Source organism: Citrus clementina, unplaced genomic scaffold (genome assembly GCF_000493195.1).
Source record: "Citrus clementina cultivar Clemenules unplaced genomic scaffold, Citrus_clementina_v1.0 scaffold_5, whole genome shotgun sequence".
NCBI classification, from domain to species: Eukaryota; Viridiplantae; Streptophyta; class Magnoliopsida; order Sapindales; family Rutaceae; genus Citrus; species Citrus x clementina.
In genome coordinates, this window is record NW_006262201.1 from 37,340,137 (window position 1) to 37,360,856 (window position 20,720).

Sequence of the window (20,720 nt, forward strand, 5' to 3'; positions counted from 1 at the left end):
ACTACTAGAACTGTTTGCCTGATTCTTTGAAGTGTCTCCCTGCTGGGTCAAAGCATGATTCACTACGTGCAACTTACATCCTCTATTATTGTTATTCTTTCTAGAAGTTGTGTTATATAATTTTCTACAAGTCAGGAGTGTCTTAATTCTTTGGTTAAGTTTATCGCTATTTTGTTGCTGTTAATTGGCTAATATGTAGGATCAGCAAAGGGGAAACGGGGGAGGAAAGTTTGGGAAGACACATCAGCCTCGGAAGTCATCAATATAAATGATGATGCTGTAAGCCTTAGCTCTTTTTCTTTAATATTGCTTGCTGTGGAATTTTTCAGAAAACGTATGTGAAAAGCTATGTTCTGCAATGAAAGTTTTATGATTTTGGATTCCACTTAACAGAAAGAGATTATCTGAAGTAATTGTTAGCATATCCTTTTCGGCCATAAAAATTAAAAATGAGAGCTTTTGTTTTAACTTTAAAAAAAAAAAATCTTTTAACATAAACACTCACATCTCCTTTTTGGTCATGCATCTTTTTCTTATTCAGGTTACCAGAAGATCGCAGAGGCGCAAAGTTTAGTACACCTACTGCATAGTTTATGTTTATTGGAAAACTGAAAATTCCTTAACTTAGTGCTTGATCTACTAGTTGGGAATCATTACCATATGACTCTTGGCCGTCTTTAGGGTAGAAAATAATCCAACAAATTCAGTTCATATCAGCTTCGTGTAAATATTTCAGAAAAAAATTGGTGTATATCGTCAAGGCACGTTTAATGCAACAATTAGCATAAAATTTTGCTGACCAATGTAACTGACTCGTTAAAATATTGTGAGTCTGCCCTTGGCTCTTATAATCAGAAAATTTTGTATCTGTATGTGTGCTTGTCCGGAAGATGAAAAGGATGCCATTTGAATTCGTTTTCTTGCAATGCAGACTGTCTCTTTTATCCGTATTTATGAAATACCATAGCATGGAAAACAGGTGAAATGCTTTCTTATTTTGGAATCTGGAATTAGTTGTTAAGCATAAATTTTAAGTTATTGAATTCAATTGTTATCGAACTTCAATGCCAACTAAAGAAAATTGATTGATTAAAAATTACTCAGCGAAACTCTTAACGTTATACACTAGAATTTATCAAATAATTTTATTTTTAAATTAATCTAATTAAAATTCATGGCATTAGTTTATTGCATAGTTTTATTTAGATGGTTTTACACAAATCTTTCTCTAAATTATGATATAACTTTTAGATGGATAGTATTATACATTTGTAATTACTATAGTATTTTTAAAGTTATCATAAACGCTGACATTTTTTATTATAATATTTATAATAACTAAAGGCGATGAAATGATTTATACATGATTACACGACATGGATACGATACTATTTTATCGTATTCGATTGACAAATATTGATGCGATTAATAAATAAGTTGATAAAACACAACACAATAAATAAATGTGTTGTACACATGTTGAATCACCTTAATATGGTTACAAGTTTATGACACGAATATCAATTAATATGTGGTAATATTATCGAAAAATTAACAAATATATATGTGCAACATTAAATTAATTATGCATGCCATATGCATATTATGTTATAAATTTATACAAATTATGTATATGTCATGTTAACTTATTTAAGATTTGTTTTTAAGAATAATATTGACATATTTGTAATTTTTTTAAAAAATAATTTTTAATTTTTTTATCAAATATGTTAAATGAATCAATGCGATTAACATAATTAATAAACGGGTCATATTCATGTTTTGATATTTTGACACGATTAATAAATGAATTCTTTGCGCTTATGCGTGATGATTGATTAAGATTTGTTGTTCTGCTTGTTAAATTCCCTTCTTGATGATAGTTACATGTTTTTCTCTTTCTGATGGTTGAACCTGCTCCGGGAGTTGATCTCGAGTTGTTTAAGCTTGGTTCACCTTATGCTGACGATCTGAGAAAACCCGATTCATTAATCAATATTTTCAACTCTTTGGAAACAAAGGATGACTTAGAAAACAAATCGGTCAATGCTCCTAGTTCATCATCTGCCCAGAACATGGATGCCAAGTTTTCAGAAGCTTCAGAACCCCTGGTTCTGTTCTACTCTTGTCCAAGCAAAACTCTATTTACGTTTATATCATCTGTGTGTTTGGTATACTGTACCATAATGGAGATGGAGGTAGAGACCGAGCTGGGAATCAGCATTTATCAATTTTGTTTCCATTTTACATTTTATTTTTCCTTTTAGGGGCCGGGGCGGGGGCTGGGGATAATATAAGAGATACGTAGTGGGTTTTGTTGATTGCCATTTATCATATCTGTCTTTCGTCTTCTAATTAGTTAAAGGTCTTTAATCTCTTTATCATTCTTCCCTGCGCTCAAAGAAGCTCCAAATGTACTCCTTTTTGCTCATGGTGATAGAAGTTCTTTTAAATTGGAAGTCTTCTACGTTTAGCTCCAAAAGCATTTTAAGTTTTTAACATTTGAACTAAGGCATATACATCGTAAATCACGACATTTAACTGTTCTTGTATATCATTATATATAAGCTTGGCATCCTGTTATGGGGACATGTGCCGCATTCTTCTTGCAGTAATCTACACAAGACTGTTGATGCATTCGAAGATAATTCCGGCAAGCAGCTGAAAACCTTATCAGAACGGGAGTACGGGCTGTATTGTGGAAGAATGATTTTGTAATAATCTGTGGCTATTTACGTACCCTTGAATTCTCTAAATTGATTGAAACTTATAGCCTTTAAAACTGCATGCATTATCAGTCATTTACTGTTATCAATTTGTTCAACTATATTTGTAAAATTACCCATATATTAATTAGGGCTGGCAGATGTCACAGCCTTGTTTTTTCCTGGCTGCTCCCGATAAACTTGTCTATATTTCTTCTAAAATTAGATACGGGTAAATTTGTAAATGCTTAATGTTTAATATTTATTTTTCTTTCTATTACAGGTGGTGATAAAGGAGATGTGTAGCTGAATTTTGTGTTTGTTCTACACTTGGATACAAAAACTCTTAGGACTACGTGTCTGTTTGTTATGATTTATCTAATGGCTATAAGTGCTTATTTAGTCTCGTAAGTTCTTATTATAATTTTTATTATTATTTGGTTGTATTTTTAGTAGAGCTTTGAGAGCTTAAATAAATTATTTTATCTCTACTAACAAAAACTCAAGTTTTGGACTTTTAGGAGTAGAGGTTGAAAAACTTTTTTTTAATGTTAAAATATATAAAATATCATTTACTTATTTGATAATCTTATTTTATTCTTTTCATAACATAACTTTAAAAAACTTGTCTATTAAAGTAATTTAATAGATTTTTAATACAAGCTCTTATTGACAACCAAACAACTAATTTTTTATAGGTAAAATCTCTATTTGTAAAACTCTATTGTCAAAAACTCTACTTAAATAATCTCTACTTGAAAAACTGTATCAAACAGAGCCTGCATCGCACTTCCAATTAAGGGTGGGCAAATGACCCGAATCGATCTGATCCGAAAAATTTAGGTTCGAATCGAATTCGGATAAAGGCTCTAATATGATCGGGTTGGATTTTAGCCAACCCAATCGGATCGGATCGAGTCAAAAATTTAAAATTTTAAAAAATCAAAGCTAAAACATGTATAAATCTTTGATCCGATCCAAATAATCACATGTTCAGGTTGAGTTCGGGTTATATTTTTCCTAATCCGATTAATCCAAAATATGATCTGGTTGATTCGAATCTGAATTAATTGACCCCTACTTCCAACACTCTTAATTTTAATAATATTTTATATCACAAAAATGATGTTTACAACACAATTTACCATTAAGGATAATTTCGAATAACAAACAAAAATAACTTTCATCAACTGAAAATCTTTTTTTCCATTTACTTCATCGAATAATAAGAAGAATGATATTACATTATTCACTTATTTTAACTTTTTTTGTTTCAATTACTGAAAGTTAACTTCATATCTTGTTAAATTGTTTATTTGAGAAATGCGCTTGGTATTCACAATATTACTTAATTTAAGAAAAAGCACTTGCACTTATTAATTATTAATGATAATATATACAAAATATTTGTGATAAGCTCAAAAAAATAAAAATAAGTAAAAGCAACACATCCCCAGTACGCCACACTATTGTTCCTTGAACCAAACACCAGCTTTCCAGAGAAGACTTGCTCGCTGACACAGAGAAAGCTTTCTGCAACTGCAAGACACCAAATTAATACGGCGCCGTTATGAGCAGCTGCTAGAGTCCTCTGTTATCAAATTTCCATGGCGAACTCCCGGATACAGACCGATTCCCCGCTTTCTCGCCGCATCGTCCGCTCTTTCCTCCATTTCCTCGATTCTGGTCCCACCCTCGCCCTCTCTCTCACTTCTTATCATCTGCATGCAAGTTCATGTTTTTATTTCTTGTTCTTTAGGTCAACGATCATTCAATTAGTTCTTTCTGTTCTCATGCTTAGAATCTAATTAAATGTCGGTTTTATTTCGTTCAATACTTTCTTTTATATTATTATCTCATAGTAAATTGAATGAAGGATTTAACATTTATGTTGAAAGGGGAAGCTTTTTTGTTTGAAACGGACGGGAAAGAGATGTAACTTCTATTTTGTGATAATGCATATGATGGTGGTGCCTGGGGTTATTAACATAGTGTTAATAAACACTTAAAGTTCCTGTTGGTCTAGAGTACCTGTCTGTTATGCCATGTCTCTCCCAGCCTTACTTTGATGCTTATATGTGGTTACTGCTGAAGCTTTGTCGCTCAGCTTGTTAAATTCTCTTCTTGATGGTAGCTACATGTGTTTTGATAGTTGAACCTGCTCCGGGGGTTGATCTTGAAGGTCTTGAGGTTGCCAGAGAATGTTTGACTGAGGTGTTTAAGCTTGATTCACCTTCTGCTGACGGTCAAAGAAAACCCGATTCATTGATTGATATTTTCAATTCACAGCAAGCAAGTGATGCTTTAGGGATCAAATCTGATAATGCTCCTAGTTCATCCTCTGCCCAGAACATGGATGCCAAGTTTTCAGAAGCTTCAAAATCCATGGTTCTAGCCTTCTCAGTTCTATCATTCATTTTTTTCTTTTTTTTACTTTGTGCATTTGTTGCTCTTACTAAAATCATCATCATATATAGATCCTATTTCCTTTTTAAATCTTCTACAATGAAATGCTGCTTTCAAGTTTTGACTGCAATTCCTTGTTCTACTTGATCAGGGTGAAGACTGGACAGAAGAACCTGACTCTACAGGTTCGTATATGGTGTTGCTTTTTTCCGTCTATATTCAGGAAAGTGAATGATATAAAATGTTATTAAAAGACATAATAACGGTGGATTTGTCAGGGTTTGAATTATCTTAACTTAGTTGAGAAACGAGTAGGTGATGTATGAATAAAACAGGCTTGAAAACCTCATATTTTGGACATTTACTTTGCAAGGTTGTTGGATTGAAGATTTGTGTTCATTTTTCCAGTGTGATTAAAGCTGTTCTTAAAAATCATGTTACTTTAGCTTATCTGCTTGTTAATTGTTTCTCAATTGCCCTCTGATTTGCAGGGGTCTCAAAAGATGAACTATTTGGCCAATTTTTTGCTGCACTTGAGAAATTTCATTATTTCAGGACTATGCCTGATGGGAACGATGACCCTTCCCAAGTGGATAAGGCCTCTCGTATATTTCATGATGCAATTAATGTATGACATATGTTCTCGATTATTTTCTTTTGTTGTTTCTTCTGAATATTAAATTTACTTAGTTCTCTCTTCTTTGCTTTTCTACTTGCTTCTTTTAATGGTTGGTTGTCCACTTTCCTTGTATTGAGTATATTTAAAGAATAATTGTACTTCAGTTTGTATCCTGGGGGAGGTAGGGGCTAAAAAATCGATTTGGACTTTGCCCACCCCCCTACCTTTTTAAAAATGAAATGAGAAAAAAAAAAGAATAATTTTTACTTTGCAAAAATTAAGTAGCAGGCTAAGCTGTTACCACTTGCTGAAAATTGCATAACTTGGATTGAACAAGATGAACTGCCAGCACAATGAAATTTTCAGTCCCTCCCACTCTAGACTGTATGGAAGGACATCAGAAATGAAAATTTTTCGAAGTACCCGTCCTCATCCTCTTAGGTGAAATGGTCAATGCCCTGTGATAGTGTACAAGAGAAGACCTGATGTTATTGGAGAAGGGCATGGAGATGGTGATAGTTTGGTGCCTTGGATTTAAGCTGAGATAATTTTCTTTCTAGAAGTGCCATGTTTCGACCTTTGTATGTCATACTGTAACGGGAACATGACAAATTATTTCCTTCAAGGTAAAATTAATCAAGGTGGGTTGTAGCTCAGAAGCAAATGAAGTAAGAAATTAGGGACTAAGAAAAAGAGACTTGGGTCAGTATTGGTTTAAGGTAATGCTTTTGAGGCATATGAGTTAGAGCTTAGTTCCAAGTAAAGCAATGATTTTGAGGCATATCTTGATGGAGGGATGATATGGCTATTGTTTGCAATCTCAGTAGCTTTTCAGTGAATCTGAACTCGTTAAAGATGATTGCTATTTTCCTTTTAGTCTTATATATTTTCCTGCAAATTGAATAGAACATTGTTGCACACAGTGCTTCCTACCAGGCATTGTCTTTTTTATTTTATTTGTTTATTTTTTCTCTTGAATTCCTTTAGTTGATTGGGTATACTATTAGGCGGGTGTGTGTGGAAGATTGTTATTTGTTTCTATATTTGAAACAAAAGAACACACACACACACACATACACACTATATTTTTTGCTAAGAAACAAAAGAATAAACATTCAAAAGAATATTTATTGACAAGTGAAAGTTATTGTGCTGCATCATGTCAGGAGATGGAAAAATCTGGTGCTCATGCATATAATCAGAAGAATCTGGCTGAGATATTTAAATGTCAAGGTACTTATAAGGTTATATGTTTTCAATTAGGTCGACAATTGATGTGCTCCTAAATCTTGAAGTTCTTATACACATAACCGATCTCTTGGAAATTTGAGAAAAATCTGTTTGTGTCTAATATATCATCACTGTCTGTCATGAATTCTTCTCAATAAGATACTTGGCATGAGGTATTTTAATGCCTCAATATAAATAGAATAAATGAATGACTATTGATAGGGACACCTAGATTTTATTAATGGAAACACACATAATTTCATTTTCACACAAAGATTGAAGCCAATAACCATTTAGAGAATACATAATTCATTGATAACATCTTATGTTGTTTATTTGATTTTAAAGCTGATTGTGTGTAATTTTTTATTTGTTTTAGGTAATAGGGTCATGCAGTCGCAGCAGTACTCTGATGCAATCGAGTTGTATTCTTTTGCTATTGCACTTTGTGGAAATAATGCTGTCTACTACTCTAACAGGTGCAGTACTGACATTCACATTTCGGTAATTTCTTATGTATGCTAAATATATGCCCCTTGATTAGCAGAAATTAGAGAAATTCCTTTTCAAGACTGCAGTCTGCAGTAGCTTTTCTGATTGGCGGTTATATTGTGCCAGGCAGGAGGCATCCTAGTCATTTGGCTTAAGATTTCTTATGAGTTATATTCCATTTTTTGTTTTAAATGTTATAATGCAGAGGAGGAAAATATAGCTTACAACTTAATCCTGATATTTCATATCTTTCAGTTGTTAATTAAGAAAGGGGGAAAAGGTGAATAATAATCCTGTTACTGTATAAAATTAATGGCAAATTGGTCTCTGAGAATTAAGGAAAGGTTAACATTATGATTAATTGTATTTTTGGCTTGGCTATATTAATTTTAACTCTTCTTTATTTATTAATTCCTACATTTTTATAATTTTCTCCTCTTTGTGAAGTTTTATTTTTATTTTTCCTATGATTTTGCTTATCAGGGCAGCTGCTTACACCCAGATCCACCAATACGCTGAAGCGGTCAGAGACTGTCTCAAGTCCATTGATATCGACCCAAATTATAGCAAGGCATACAGCCGTCTGGGCTTAGCATATTATGCACAAGGGAACTACAACGATGCTATTGAAAAAGGATTTAAGAAAGGTTGGTATGAAGTTATTTCTGTAAATCCATTAGATCAATGATTCCTTGCTGGATGCAGTAATGCGAGTATTTTTACTGTATTGCCTATGCAGCCTTGCAATTGGATCCAAATAATGAAGCTGTGAAAGAGAATATTCGGGTTGGTTTTGCTTCTCGTTCTTTCTTCTTGCCATAGTTGTTATTGCTATCATGCTATCGATGATGACATTGTCATTATGAAACATAGATGGCTGAGCAGAAGTTGAGAGAAGAGAGGCAACGGACAGGATGGGATCAGGTAATATGCTATCTAATCATCAGATTTCCTTTCCAAGTCATACTAGATATCAGAAAGCTTCTCATGATTTGGCGCAATCTAATTGTAGAACTTTTTTTTCCACTGAGGGAGATTGGAACTTGGCCCACCCAAAAACAAAACAGTACGATAAAGCTTACTGTTTCTTCGCTGTTCCTATGCAGACTACGAGCTCCAGTCATTATAGCCAAGAATCAAACCAGTCAACGGGCGGGTTCAGAAGTCATGGAACACCACCTTCATTTACAATGCCTTTCAACACTAATGCCTTACCTACTGATATCGCAAGCATGCTTATGAACATGGCTTCAAATATGCCTCAGGCACAGCCTTCTCAAAGTAGACAAGGAGAAGATAGTAATGTGAGTGGATCCGATGAGCCTGGAATTAGAATTGGCGGTAATATCAATCTAAATTTCGGAGAAAATATGCCTGAGGACATAACCGGTGCATTGAGATCAATGATGGAAATGTTTTCAGGGCCGTCCCCTCAGGGAAATCCTAATCCTCATGATACTGATACCACAAATGGAAGATCGGCAACACACTAGATTATGATACAACTCAGTACCATTACCTTTCTTTTGAGGGTTTGGTTTCATTTTTCACCATACCGGCAGAATCACAGATAATCAGCACCACATAATTTTATGGATTATGTGGGTTGAAAATTTTTACATCGCCTGCTTAACCAGGCTGTTATTGGTTTTACACATTTTTTGTTTCAGTGGTTTGTTAGGGACTGGGGGGTAATGTTGTGTAGTTTTTGCTTGTGCTCACGAGGACATAAGGTCATTACCGTACGTGTATATTAAATTTACGAGATTTCAGGGGAAACACCCAGTGGTTGATAAAATGGGAGATCAAGTCTCTCCTGTGCGTTGGTAGAATATCTTTTTTCCGTATATGTGGAGGCAGAAGGTCCGTCTGGCCTATGTTATTATTTCGCTGTCTACTTTTTTTTTTTTTTGGTTTTAATTTAGGATCAAAGCTGACCGCAACATTTACTGGACTTTATTTTGGTCAAGGATAGGGGCGCAATGCAAGCACCTTGGACATGTGCAAATCAACATTATTTCCTACCCCCTTTTAAATCAAGGGTTAAATCTTATGTTTTTAATGTGCTCCATATTTTAAAGTTAAATGCATGAACCAATTATTGCTAAACAACTTTTACGTCGTCTTACTCTTTCTGGATATTTCCTGGGTCTTTCGCGAACAATATAATCAATAAAATCCGACGCATCTTGATTAAAGTAAGGGTATTTTTGGAACAATTGTTTTTATCGTTTATTAAATTACCTAAAAAAATGAAAATTAATAAAATTGCAATACAGCTTTCATGAGAGAAATTTAGAGCAGAAAGGAAAAAAGGATGATCCGTTAGATGGGGCCCACCCACGTAACACGACATTTGGGCCGCATGCTTCGCATCCGTCATCCGATTGTACGGTCCAGATTGAGACCAACTGAAGCGAAATGAACCACGTGTGTGGTCCATAGGAGTCCAATTGTTTTCGTAACTGAGACCAGAAACACTGAAGACACAAGAAAACAAAAACTACTTCAGTTAAAAAAAGTACTTCCTGTCCTCCTGAAACTCCAACTTCTCAACTCTCGTTCTTTCCGCCCGCAGCTAGTATTTAAAACGGCCACGTTTTACGTCGTTGAGTTCTGCGTGAGCCCATAATAGGTTTCAACTTTCGATTCCCTGCATCTCTTCTTGTAATGCTGATAAATTAAGGTTGCTTTTAATCTGAGTTTACCCTTTTGTCAGGTATTTTTCAATCAGTTCTCCCTCCCGCTCGCCTAAAAATTCTGTTCGTTATTTTTACGTTCTGTTTGTTAAAGTCCTTTTTTTCTTAAAAAAAAAAAAAAAAACTAGTTCACGCAATGCAAAGTTCGTTTATGACTTTAGCTGCTTTTTGTTGTATTGAAAGTTTTTTTACATTTGGGCTGTAAGAAGATTGATAGTTTGTTTACCTTTGAAGGAAATTGGTTTCTCTAGAACTCAGCATTGATTTGGTAGATTCCGCTGGGGGGCCATACCATACCATACCATCCTTGAAAGATGAGTGCTTATATTGTTGGTGTTCTTGTTCCCCTCGTGTTTACTCTTCTTCTTCGGAATTCAAAGAAGGAAAAGAAACGGGGGATTCCGGTTGATGTTGGTGGGGAACCGGGGCATGCGCTTAGAAACTGTCGGTTTACTTCCTTAGTGAGCACATCCTGGGAAGGCATCTCTACTCTTGCAGAACTTTTTGAGCAGTCTTGCAAGGAGCATGGAGATAAATACTTGCTTGGAACCCGGCAGTTGATTTCAAGGGAGACTGAAGTCGCTGATAATGGAAGGTCCTTCGAGAAACTTCATTTAGGAGAGTACGAGTGGCTAACCTATGGTCAGGCGTTTGAAACAGTCTGCAACTTTGCTTCTGGCTTAGCTCAGCTTGGGCACAAGAAGGAGGAACGAGTAGCAATTTTCGCTGATACCCGAGCAGAATGGTTTGTTGCATTGCAGGTTTGCCTTATCACATATGTTGGATTTTTTTTTTTTTTAAATCTCGTCTAATTCAGCCAAAACCTTTTAATATAACACTTAATGTAATTGAACTATATCTTACTCATGGTACATGCTTTCTTGGCCGTGTATAAAAGTGATAGGGATAACAATAAGTTCCATCTAAAAAGCCGCATCAGTTGTGTTGGGAGTATTTTGGTCAATAATGCAGTATGGGTGATGTGGTTTCCTTCTGACAGGGTTGCTTCAGACGCAATGTCACAGTGGTGACCATATATGCATCCTTAGGGGAGGAAGCACTGTGCTATTCTTTGAATGAGGTTTAATTTCTTTCTTTCTCTCTCCTTTCTTTGTCTCTGTGTGTGCGTTGTAAAAAGTGGAACACTGTCGGAAGTTATCCAAAATGCTGTCTGTTTAGAATTCTAAATTGTTAGTTGTAGTCTGACGTGTGAACTTACGATGTAATTTATGTAATTCTAGTAACAGAGCCTATGCCGAATTATAAAATTTAAAGAAGAAAAATAATATTTGTCTCTCAATTTGTGTTTCAGCTTTGTTGAGCAATATCCTTTAACTCTAGCCATTCTTATCTAGTTCCTCCTTCTACATTGGTTGATTAAGTTTTTGAATTAAAGCTGTCATGTCTAGATACCAATTTCATGAGTTCTAGGTACGACCCAATGCTGAAAAGTACCACTCAAGTCTTGCTCCTTTGTCTGTTGATACTTGAAAATTTCCGTAAAGTTCATTCAGAAACTTGCATCTAAATTGTTGGAACATATTATTGAATGGAAATTGAATTGATTCTTCTGTCTGCTTGAATTAGCTTGGAGTTATAACTTTTTTCCATCCCCTTAATCTGTGTCTCTGGCTCTATGCCATCCAGTATTTAATATATATCTTTTCCATTTTTTCTTCTCAATTACCAGACTGAGGTTACAACTGTGATTTGTGGGAGCAAAGAACTGAAAAAGTTGGTAGACTTAAGTGGACAACTTGACACTGTGAAACATGTGATATGTATGGACCCTGATATTCCATCTACTGCCTCATCAGTTGAGCAGAGTGGTCGCTGGAAGATCACTTCGTTTGCTGATGTGCAGATTCTTGGCAGAGAAAATCCTGTTGATGCTGACTATCCTGTTTCAGCTGATGTTGCAGTTATAATGTATACAAGTGGAAGTACTGGTTTGCCCAAGGTTAGAAGCATCTTAAATGCTGTAAACATTGCTTTTCTTTATAACTTATAAGCTAGACCTTGAGTTATTAATTCTTTGATTTTTAAATGGTTGTATAATTTCTAAAGAATTCTTGGACTATTTAGTTTTACTTCATGGAACCATAATGATCATTAAGCATCTTCATCTGATGCCTTTCTCATTGAAACCCCATCCAACCTCTAGGGATTGGCAGTTATCCAGTTATCCATTTGCAAGCTTCCCTATTTATTTTTAATGTTTATAATGACAATGATCAATGTATTGAGTTTGAAGTAGCGTTTAGCCATTTGGCTGTCTAAAGTAAGCAACTAAGCATCAATTATTTGTCTTGATGTTCAATATTTTTTAAGTTTTTGACAATCTTTGTTTTATAAAATTCAGATTTAAGTTTCTGAACTGATCACTTTTGATTATATTAATTTTGAACAGGGTGTAATGATGACACATGGCAATGTCTTAGCCACAGTTTCTGCAGTCATGACAATTGTTCCTGACCTGGGAAGCAAGGATGTTTATTTGGCATACCTACCTCTGGCTCATGTTCTGGAATTAGCAGCTGAGGTATAGAGCATTTTCTTGCTGTTTTGATTGATTGAACCAAGTAATTTCAATAGAAATTTAATTGCTTTCACAGTTATTTTTTGTAATTTCCCCACTTTTCCTACTCTATTTTAATTAAATTCTTTGTCGCCATTGCAGAACCTAATTGCTGGTGTTGGAAGCGCAATAGGATATGGTACCCCTTTGACTCTCACTGATACCTCAAGCAAAATAAAAAGGGGTACCCAGGGGGATGCATCTGTTTTGAGGCCAACTGTGATGGCCTCTGTCCCAGCAATACTCGACCGTGTTCGAGATGGTGTACGCAAGAAAGTAAATTTCTTGAATTGATACATATATTTGTTTGTTTGAAACCTGATTCTGAGATAATGTCTCTACCACCAGTGCTGAGATCTTCCTAACATATCAGGTAGATGCAAAAGGTGGACTTTCCAAGAAATTGTTTGACTTGGCATATGCTCGCAGACTGTCTGCAATAAATGGTAGCTGGTTTGGGGCATGGGGCCTGGAAAAACTTTTGTGGAACCTCCTTGTGTTTTCGAAAGTTCGTGCAATTCTAGGAGGTCGGATCCGGTTTATACTTTCTGGAGGTGCTCCACTTTCTGCTGATACTCAAAGATTTATCAACATTTGCCTTGGGTAAGTGAATAGTTGGTGCACTTTAGCTGTCTTCTCTAATTAAGAAGTTATAAACCTCAAGTCCATGTTTCTGCTATACTTGTGTATTTATAGCCTACATTTAAATTTGACTAGGATAAAAACCCACCAAAGTTCAAAACCAGTGTACCAACTACTAAGAAGGTAGTTGTATCATTGCTTATTGGAGTCCTGGTGCTGACTTGAGTTTAGGACTAGTCCTTTAAGCTCTCTATTTCCTTAATTCTTGTAATGACTAGTTCTTATTTTGCTTTCTTATAGGACTGGCCTTGATGATTTATTTTTTATTATTGTTCATAAATTATCTACTCACAAATGGACCAATGCTGTGGTGATCATTTAAATGTGACCTTATATAATTGGATTAATGTGAGTCAACCAGGAGGCATGCTCAGTTGGACAAGTGATGCAATGCCTCATAAGACCAGAAAATAGGAATACCTTTTAGTGTTGTTGATTAATTGTCATGTATTAAAGTTGATCACCTTTTGTGGAAAGGAAATGCAGAGAACATTTGGCTTTTCCAAACTAGAAATGAAGTACGATGGTATTTAGGAAGTATCAGACAATAGCAAATTGGCTTAGGACCATTTCGTTGATACTATAGCCCTCATTAGTTATCTGTATCACCATATTAAATAGGGACATACCTTTCTTGCACATTATGCCTGTAAAATCATATCACCAATAAAACATTGATTTCTCTTTTATCTTCTGGGGCACATTTTGTTTTGATTCCTTTTTGTTTTTATTCTGTAAGCTTAATTCTCTAATTAGGTGGCTGTTTCCAGTGCTCCAATAGGGCAAGGGTATGGGCTTACTGAGACGTGTGCTGGGGGTACCTTTTCTGAGGTGGATGATTCATCTGTTGGTCGTGTCGGTGCTCCACTTCCTTGCTCATTCATTAAAGTAAGAAAATGATTAAATTATTTGACCTTTGTGCATTGTAGTGGAAAACTTAAGAGCAATGTCATGCTCATCTCTTTGGTTGCTCTGCTAATGATCAAGTCCTAGGAGCAGTTCATCTGCTTGGCTGTGTTTCATGTTAAAAGTACTTACCTTTACGTGTATAAATTTACAACAGAAGAGTATGAAGTGAGTAGTTCTGCCCCCAATGGCTCCCTTGTCTACCATCTCGTTGCCTTCCTCTCTATGTGCTTGCTCACTCTTGCATGAGTTTGTCTCTGTGTTCATACATCTAATTTGCTGAATTATAAAGTCTATATGTAAACCCTTAAAATACATTTTTATATATTATTCAAGTAAAGCTTCACATGTATCCTTCATTTTTTACTTCCTTTTTAATCTGGTGCTCTCTGTATGGGATTCCCTCTCTTAAGATAATGTTGTGTAGTTTCGTTTTGATAACCACATTCTGATGGTATATTCAGTGGTTGGATATCAATCATATTGATGCAAGGTATTCCTGTTGCAGTTAATAGATTGGCCTGAAGGTGGTTATTTAACTAGTGATTCGCCAATGCAACGTGGGGAAATAGTCATTGCTGGTCCAAATGTCACAGTTGGATATTTCAAAAATGAAGAGAAAACAAAGGAAGTGTACAAGGTAGAGTTTCTCAGCTTTGATACCTGTATGTAGATTTCCTTATAAAGAAGAATGGCATTTGGGAGTTGCTAACTATGCCAATTTTATATGGTTTGAAGGTTGATGACAAAGGAATGAGGTGGTTCTATACAGGTGATGTTGGACAGGTTCATGCTGATGGTTGCCTTGAGATAATTGACCGTAAAAAAGACATTGTCAAGCTTCAGCATGGAGAATATGTCTCATTAGGGAAGGTCTGAATGTGGATTTGAGTATGTAAATTTTCTTTAGACATCGATTCAGGACTAACGTTTCTTTGTGCAGGTTGAGGCAGCTCTCATTGTGAGCCCATATGTAGACAATATCATGATGCATGCTGATCCATTCCACAGTTACTGTGTGGCTCTTGTGGTGGCTTCTCAGCCTGCTGTTGAAGAATGGGCTGCAAAGCAAGGGATTGTTTATAATGATTTTGCAGAGTTGTGTGAAAAAGAAGAAACCGTGAAGGAAGTTTATGCATCAATTGTAAAGGTATGCCTTTCAGATTAAATTATAATGAACCTGGAATTTAACACGTATTAAAAAATAATGTGGAAGCTACGTTTTACCTTGTGTTACTGCAATTCTTTCTTAACTCACAGGTGGGGAAGAACGCACGATTGGATAAGTTTGAGATCCCTGCAAAGATCAAATTGCTTTCTTACCCATGGACTTCTGAAGCCGGTTTGGTTACCGCAGCTCTCAAGATTAAGAGAGAGGCAATTAGAAAAGCATTTGCTGATGACCTTGCGAGGTTATACGAGTGATGAGAAATTTTGATTTGATTTGGTTATTGTGCAGAGTGTTGATGGAAGCCTTTTTTTTTCCTTTTCTTAAGTGACTTCTGTACTTTTAAAAGTTATTTTTTCACTTTTATTTTTGCTTGTTTGGAACTAGTCCTAGGAAGTGATGGGAAGTATAATCATATCTTGTAAGCGCTGAGCATCAGTGGTTTAAGCAGGATGCTTGTGTTAATTTCAACTCCCTTGAAACATCGTGGATATTTACAGAAATGAAACTAGGAAAGTTTTTCGCTTTTTTGGAGCAGTGAATAATGTTGGGCGTTATGGTGCATTTGTCACAGTAGCTGTAAAGCTATTTTGTTGCCGCTTCAACTTGGTTGGTACTTTTATAGGCAAAACTGAATTATTAAAAAGCCTCTCCGCAATAGGCTATAGCAACTGGTGCTGATTGAAATTGCTGTTTGAAAATCAAAGCTTCTGGTGTTGGATCATGGACGGGGAGGGGCCTGCCTATGAGGCTGGCGATGAGAAAAATTTTCAACGAAAAAATAATAAGGAAAAGTACGTGCTTGGTTTACTGGCCTTGGCCTGTCACTCTACGTCATAGGCCGAAAGTAAAAGAAGGAAATGCAGAAAAAAGCAGCCTTGATTTGCCATATGCTTAACTGATACACGAACCAGTTTGTTGCTTGGACTTTGACCTTCCTTAAGTACGCAAAAGGGTCGGTGAAATTTGGCTTGAAATTTTATCTTGTCTAGTGAATTAAACCCACTGTTTCATCTTATTACCTAGACAATCCTTTTTCTTTATTTCTTTTGTTGATCCAATTACTGGCTCAGTCATTGCCTAATATTAGTTTACGGTGGACCAAGTCTTCTCAATTAATTTTCTTTTGACTAACTGCCCTGACTGTTATAGATAAGCCAGATGACCCTACTTTAAAGATAGTTTGTTTATAGATTAGATTACCATTGACCAGAGCCATTTTAACTTTAAGCATTATTTTTAGGTAACACTGAGGCTCGAAAGGCTATCGGAATGGTGAAAAATAAGCTACAAAAAAAAGGAGAGAAAAAGAAATGGAAAGAGAATTAAGTGGGTGGAATTGTTAGTTGGGAAAAAACTAAACAAGAAAGGATGGCAAGAGGAGACCCACAACCCCAAAATCCATAATTTTTTTGGTGCATGATGTGAACTTGACTTGAAGCCAACCAAAACGGAAACAATTTCTCTTCTCCCCATGTGCCCATTAGTTTGTTTGTTTCCATCACTTTTTAAACCTTTTTAGATGTTTCATGGCCACTCCATAAAAGCGTCCTCTTTTCCTATTTCTTTCTTAATTTTTTCCCCTTTAAATTTCCATTTATTATAACTATAAAATTGTTCATCACACACACTGACACACACGAGCACTTAAGATGCGTCCATGAAAGCGTCCGTGTGTTTGGAGAGGAAAACAGGCTTGAACATAAGAATTTAAAAAGAAAAGGCAATGAAATAATTGATGATGGATTCTTAGTGTAGTCTCTCAAAATACAGACAAAACTATGTGGTTCAGTTGTTATGGAACTTTGCATTTCATGTTGTCGAGAAAATTTGATGAATGGTGTTTGGGAGGGATACTGTTTGGGACAAATGCGTCGAAGGGACCAGGAATGACGAGCAGACATCTGATGGCGGAGTTCTGCGCACCGGTGTTTTCCGTTAAAGCCTGGCGCGTGGAAGAACAGGAGCAGAAACATCCTGCTCGTCCACGATGTTGTCGTCCGCGAGGCCAATTCCTATAAAAGGCATGAGGCCATTCCGGCTAGAGACCGAGAGGCGAGGAGACCCGGTCGACGGCAGTTGGCAAGACGCGCTCTCCAGCACGAGAACCTAGGCACAACAGCCACGCTTTCCCCAGAACCGCGACGTAACACGCAAGATCTCACGGAGCCATGACAGCCACACTTTCCCCAGAACCGTGGCGTAACACGCAAGGTCTCACAGAGCCGTGGCAGCCACGCTTTCCCCTGAACCGTGGCGTAACACGCTAGATCCCATGTTTTGCCCATAACGCAGCAGTTGGAGTCCCATACCGTCTCGAAAAGAGCGGAAGACTGAGATTCAGAGGAAGCCTATAAAAAGGTAGCCAACGAAGGTAAAAGGGTTAGCATTTTTAAGATAAAAGAGAAAACCACAAAAAAGCCATAAGACCTGTGGCAAGCGTTCCCCGAACCTTCATATCTGACTTGAGCGTCGGAGGGTTTGCGCCGGGAGAACAACCGGCGTACTCTGACTTGTCTGTGTGTGCAGGGACATCCGGAGAAGAAGCATTACTAGGAGACCTCCTGGTCGTGGTAGAGTTGATCGAGCAGGGATCCTGGTCGTAGAACGAGGAGAACCGGAATCTCGCATCAACATTTTGGCGCCGTCTGTGGGGATCCAGAGCAAAAAGCTTCTGTCGGTAGCAAGAAGAGGGGTGGAGTAAGCGAAAGTCAATGGAGATAGGAGGAAGTAGCGCACAAGGGGGTGACATAAGGCTTAACGATTCCGTGACGCTGAGGGAGGTGATCAGCGAAGCACGGGAAAAAGTCATGTTCGACCGGATGGAGCGAATGGAAAAGCAGATGGAAACCTTGACAACCATCCTGCATGAGCTGCGGAACGAGCGAAGGGTAACCCAAGAGGGAAGGGTGAGAGGCGGTGGAGCGGCACCAGGTACCGATAGTGCGGAGAGAAGTCGAACCGCTGGGAGATTTGGCGGTGAGAGAGGTAACGTACCTCTGCGGGGAGAATTTCATAGAGAAAGAGAGCAGTCCCCGGGAAGACAGACTTGTGACGGGGGCGACGGGGTGGTGAACGCAGAGGAAACAGAACTGAGGCAACACTTACATGATGCAGAGCGAGAGCGGGATCAAGCTGCAGCGCGCGACCCTGGTCGCGCAGGACAGCTGGAGGAGGAAGTGCGAAGGCTAGCGCAAATAATTGATGACATGCAAGGGAGGAACAGAGCCCCTGGTTGGAGGATAATGCTGGACGGGGAATCACCGCTCGCAGCAGAGATCATGAGGGCAGTTATTCCAAGAGATTTCCGCCTCCCCGACCTCAGATACTCGGGAAGAACTGACCCGCTGGTGCACATAGAGCGCTTCAACGACATAACGGGGGTCCAGGGATTATCTCCATCCCAAAGGTGCAGGGTGTTCCCACTATCCCTTGAGGGACGTGCACGAGAATGGTACAGGAAACTTCCTCGGGGCAGCATAAAAACCTTCGAGCAGATGTGCCAGGAATTCGCAGAGCAGTTTAGTGGGGCAATGTCGCCGGAAGATGACATGATGGAGCTGAAGAGCATGAAACAGGGGGAGCAAGAAACCCTTCGGGAATTCATCAAGAGGTTTCATCGGGCTGTCCTCGACTTGGGAGCCTTCAACCACCCTCAGGCGTTAAGGGGACTGAAAGAAGGGGTGAAGATAGGAAGGCTGTGGTACAATTTGAGAAGCCCAGCTATTCAAACGTATGCAGCCGCATACGAACAGGCTAAAAGAGACATCGAGATTGAGGAGGAGAAGGCTGCACGGATCAAGACAGACCAGTTGGAAGGGTTAGGGAGGAAAGAGAAGAAAGCATTACCAACTAATGGACCGAACAGGAGGAGGGACCACCAGATCTCCGGTAGTGGAGCAGGAGGTAGGGTAATTGCTTACCAGCCTCATCAGAGGCCGCCACAGTATCAGCGCAGCAGGGCGCCACCTCCTCGCTCCCCAGCTAGGGAGCCTTGGAGAAGACATGATTCGGCATCCGGCGACCTTCATCAACATTCCCACGGTAGCAGGACGAGCAGACCAGAAGCACTCCCACCGCCCCCAACTCACAGTGGGGCAAACAGAGAAAGAGCAGTGCATCTGGTCGACCAGAACCAGGACTATGGGCGGTACACTCCCTTGAAGATGCCCCTGGATGAGGTGTACGAGGCCATAAAGGGTCGAGGGCTGCTGCACCTCCCCACACCAATAACAAAGCTACCCAACAGGAGGGATAGAGGACGTTATTGTAAGTTCCATGGCACCCATGGCCATACCACAGCAGAGTGTAGAGATCTCAAGACCCAGGTCGAAGATTTGGTGAGAAATCGGTACCTGGACGAGTTTATGGATGGGACTTTCCCGATGGTGGCCACCATGGATGAAGGGGAGCAGAGTGATGGAATCTTGAGACGCGAGCCGCCCGCAGCGAGGGTGATAGCTGGGGGCCCAACGTTGGCTGGAGATTCGAACAGATCGAGAAAAAATTATGCCAGATACGCCATGACCAGTAAAGAGATACTCTTCAACACCCCAGCAGCCAAACGAGCAAGGGTCAGGCAAGTGCCAATCATGTGGACGGATGAGGATGAGGAAGGGATTCTATACCCCCACGAGGACGCTTTAGTCATCAAGGCCACGATCGCTAGCAAGAAGTTTGACCGGATACTGGTTGATACGGGGAGCTCAGTTGATGTGCTATTTAAATCAACTTTGGAAGAGATGGGAATAGCCGACCGGAAGTTGGAATACACCAACACCTCCTTGAAGGGGTTCGGAGGAGGGAAGCTGGTCCCTCTGGGCGTGGTCGAACTGCCTATCACAATCGGGAGCCCCCCGACAGAAAGAACAATGATACTGGACTTCGTCGTAGTGGACGAGGAAGGTCCTTACCAGATGATCCTAGGTCGGCCATTTTTAAGGATGAGCAAAGCGGTGCTGTCCAACCATTATCTGTCTCTAAAGTACCGGGTGAATGGGGTAGTCGGAATGGTACGAGGAGACCAGAGGATCGCAAGAAGCTGCTACTCCTCGGCAGCAAGGGAGGCGATGCAGATAACATCCCTCGATACCCGAGTGGAAAACAAGACTGGCAGACAAGAACCCGTAGAGGATCTGGAAACAGTAAGCATGGGACCGGAGAACCCGGGAAAGACGATCAGAATCGGGTCGAGACTTGAGGGAGAGCAAAAGCAGGAGTTGGTGAAATGCTTACAGGCTCATGCCGACGTGTTTGCCTGGACACATGAGGACAT

General features: G+C 38.6%; 3 protein-coding genes across 4 annotated transcripts in view; all 3 read left to right on the forward strand.

The window, feature by feature from the left end:
- LOC18042528 (sister chromatid cohesion protein PDS5 homolog A-A) overlaps positions 1-895 on the forward strand; it is a 26,849-nt gene extending 25,954 nt beyond the window's left edge. For both annotated transcript variants that reach the window (XM_024183300.1, XM_024183301.1), the window contains exons 28-29: positions 200-279; positions 542-895. In XM_024183300.1, coding sequence (XP_024039068.1) covers positions 200-279; positions 542-574 — 113 coding nt within the window. In that variant the 3' untranslated portion in view covers positions 575-895. The remainder of the gene's footprint in view (positions 1-199; positions 280-541) is intronic.
- A 3,252-nt stretch (positions 896-4,147) lies between these two features.
- LOC18042912 (small glutamine-rich tetratricopeptide repeat-containing protein) lies at positions 4,148-9,286 on the forward strand. The gene is made up of 10 exons (XM_006434124.2): positions 4,148-4,391; positions 4,858-5,093; positions 5,263-5,296; positions 5,603-5,739; positions 6,897-6,963; positions 7,340-7,439; positions 7,936-8,099; positions 8,192-8,238; positions 8,326-8,376; positions 8,559-9,286. The coding sequence occupies exons 1-10, from the start codon at positions 4,313-4,315 to the stop codon at positions 8,943-8,945; spliced, it is 1,302 nt and encodes a 433-aa protein (XP_006434187.1). The 5' UTR covers positions 4,148-4,312; the 3' UTR covers positions 8,946-9,286.
- A 663-nt stretch (positions 9,287-9,949) lies between these two features.
- LOC18041239 (long chain acyl-CoA synthetase 9, chloroplastic) lies at positions 9,950-15,971 on the forward strand. Its single transcript, XM_006434125.2, has 12 exons — positions 9,950-10,171; positions 10,386-10,912; positions 11,152-11,232; positions 11,842-12,111; positions 12,562-12,693; positions 12,832-13,005; positions 13,103-13,332; positions 14,142-14,259; positions 14,786-14,917; positions 15,016-15,150; positions 15,221-15,427; positions 15,538-15,971. Exons 2-12 carry the CDS (start codon positions 10,466-10,468, stop codon positions 15,700-15,702), a joined length of 2,091 nt encoding a protein of 696 aa, XP_006434188.1. The 5' UTR covers positions 9,950-10,171; positions 10,386-10,465; the 3' UTR covers positions 15,703-15,971.
- Positions 15,972-20,720: the final 4,749 nt, after the last annotated feature.

What these genes read in the sequence shown, in the direction of transcription:
- LOC18042912 (XM_006434124.2), top strand. Translation starts at nt 4,313, where the DNA reads ATGGCGAACTCCCGGATACAGACCGATTCCCCGCTTTCTCGCCGCATC. An exon ending in TGAAAAAGGATTTAAGAAAG is followed by an intron (nt 8,100 to 8,191) that starts GTTGGTATGAAG and finishes TTGCCTATGCAG; the next exon opens with CCTTGCAATTGGATCCAAAT. An exon ending in CTGTGAAAGAGAATATTCGG is followed by an intron (nt 8,239 to 8,325) that starts GTTGGTTTTGCT and finishes TATGAAACATAG; the next exon opens with ATGGCTGAGCAGAAGTTGAG.
- LOC18041239 (XM_006434125.2), top strand. Translation starts at nt 10,466, where the DNA reads ATGAGTGCTTATATTGTTGGTGTTCTTGTTCCCCTCGTGTTTACTCTT. An exon ending in TTTATCAACATTTGCCTTGG is followed by an intron (nt 13,333 to 14,141) that starts GTAAGTGAATAG and finishes GGCTGTTTCCAG; the next exon opens with TGCTCCAATAGGGCAAGGGT. An exon ending in AATATGTCTCATTAGGGAAG is followed by an intron (nt 15,151 to 15,220) that starts GTCTGAATGTGG and finishes TTCTTTGTGCAG; the next exon opens with GTTGAGGCAGCTCTCATTGT.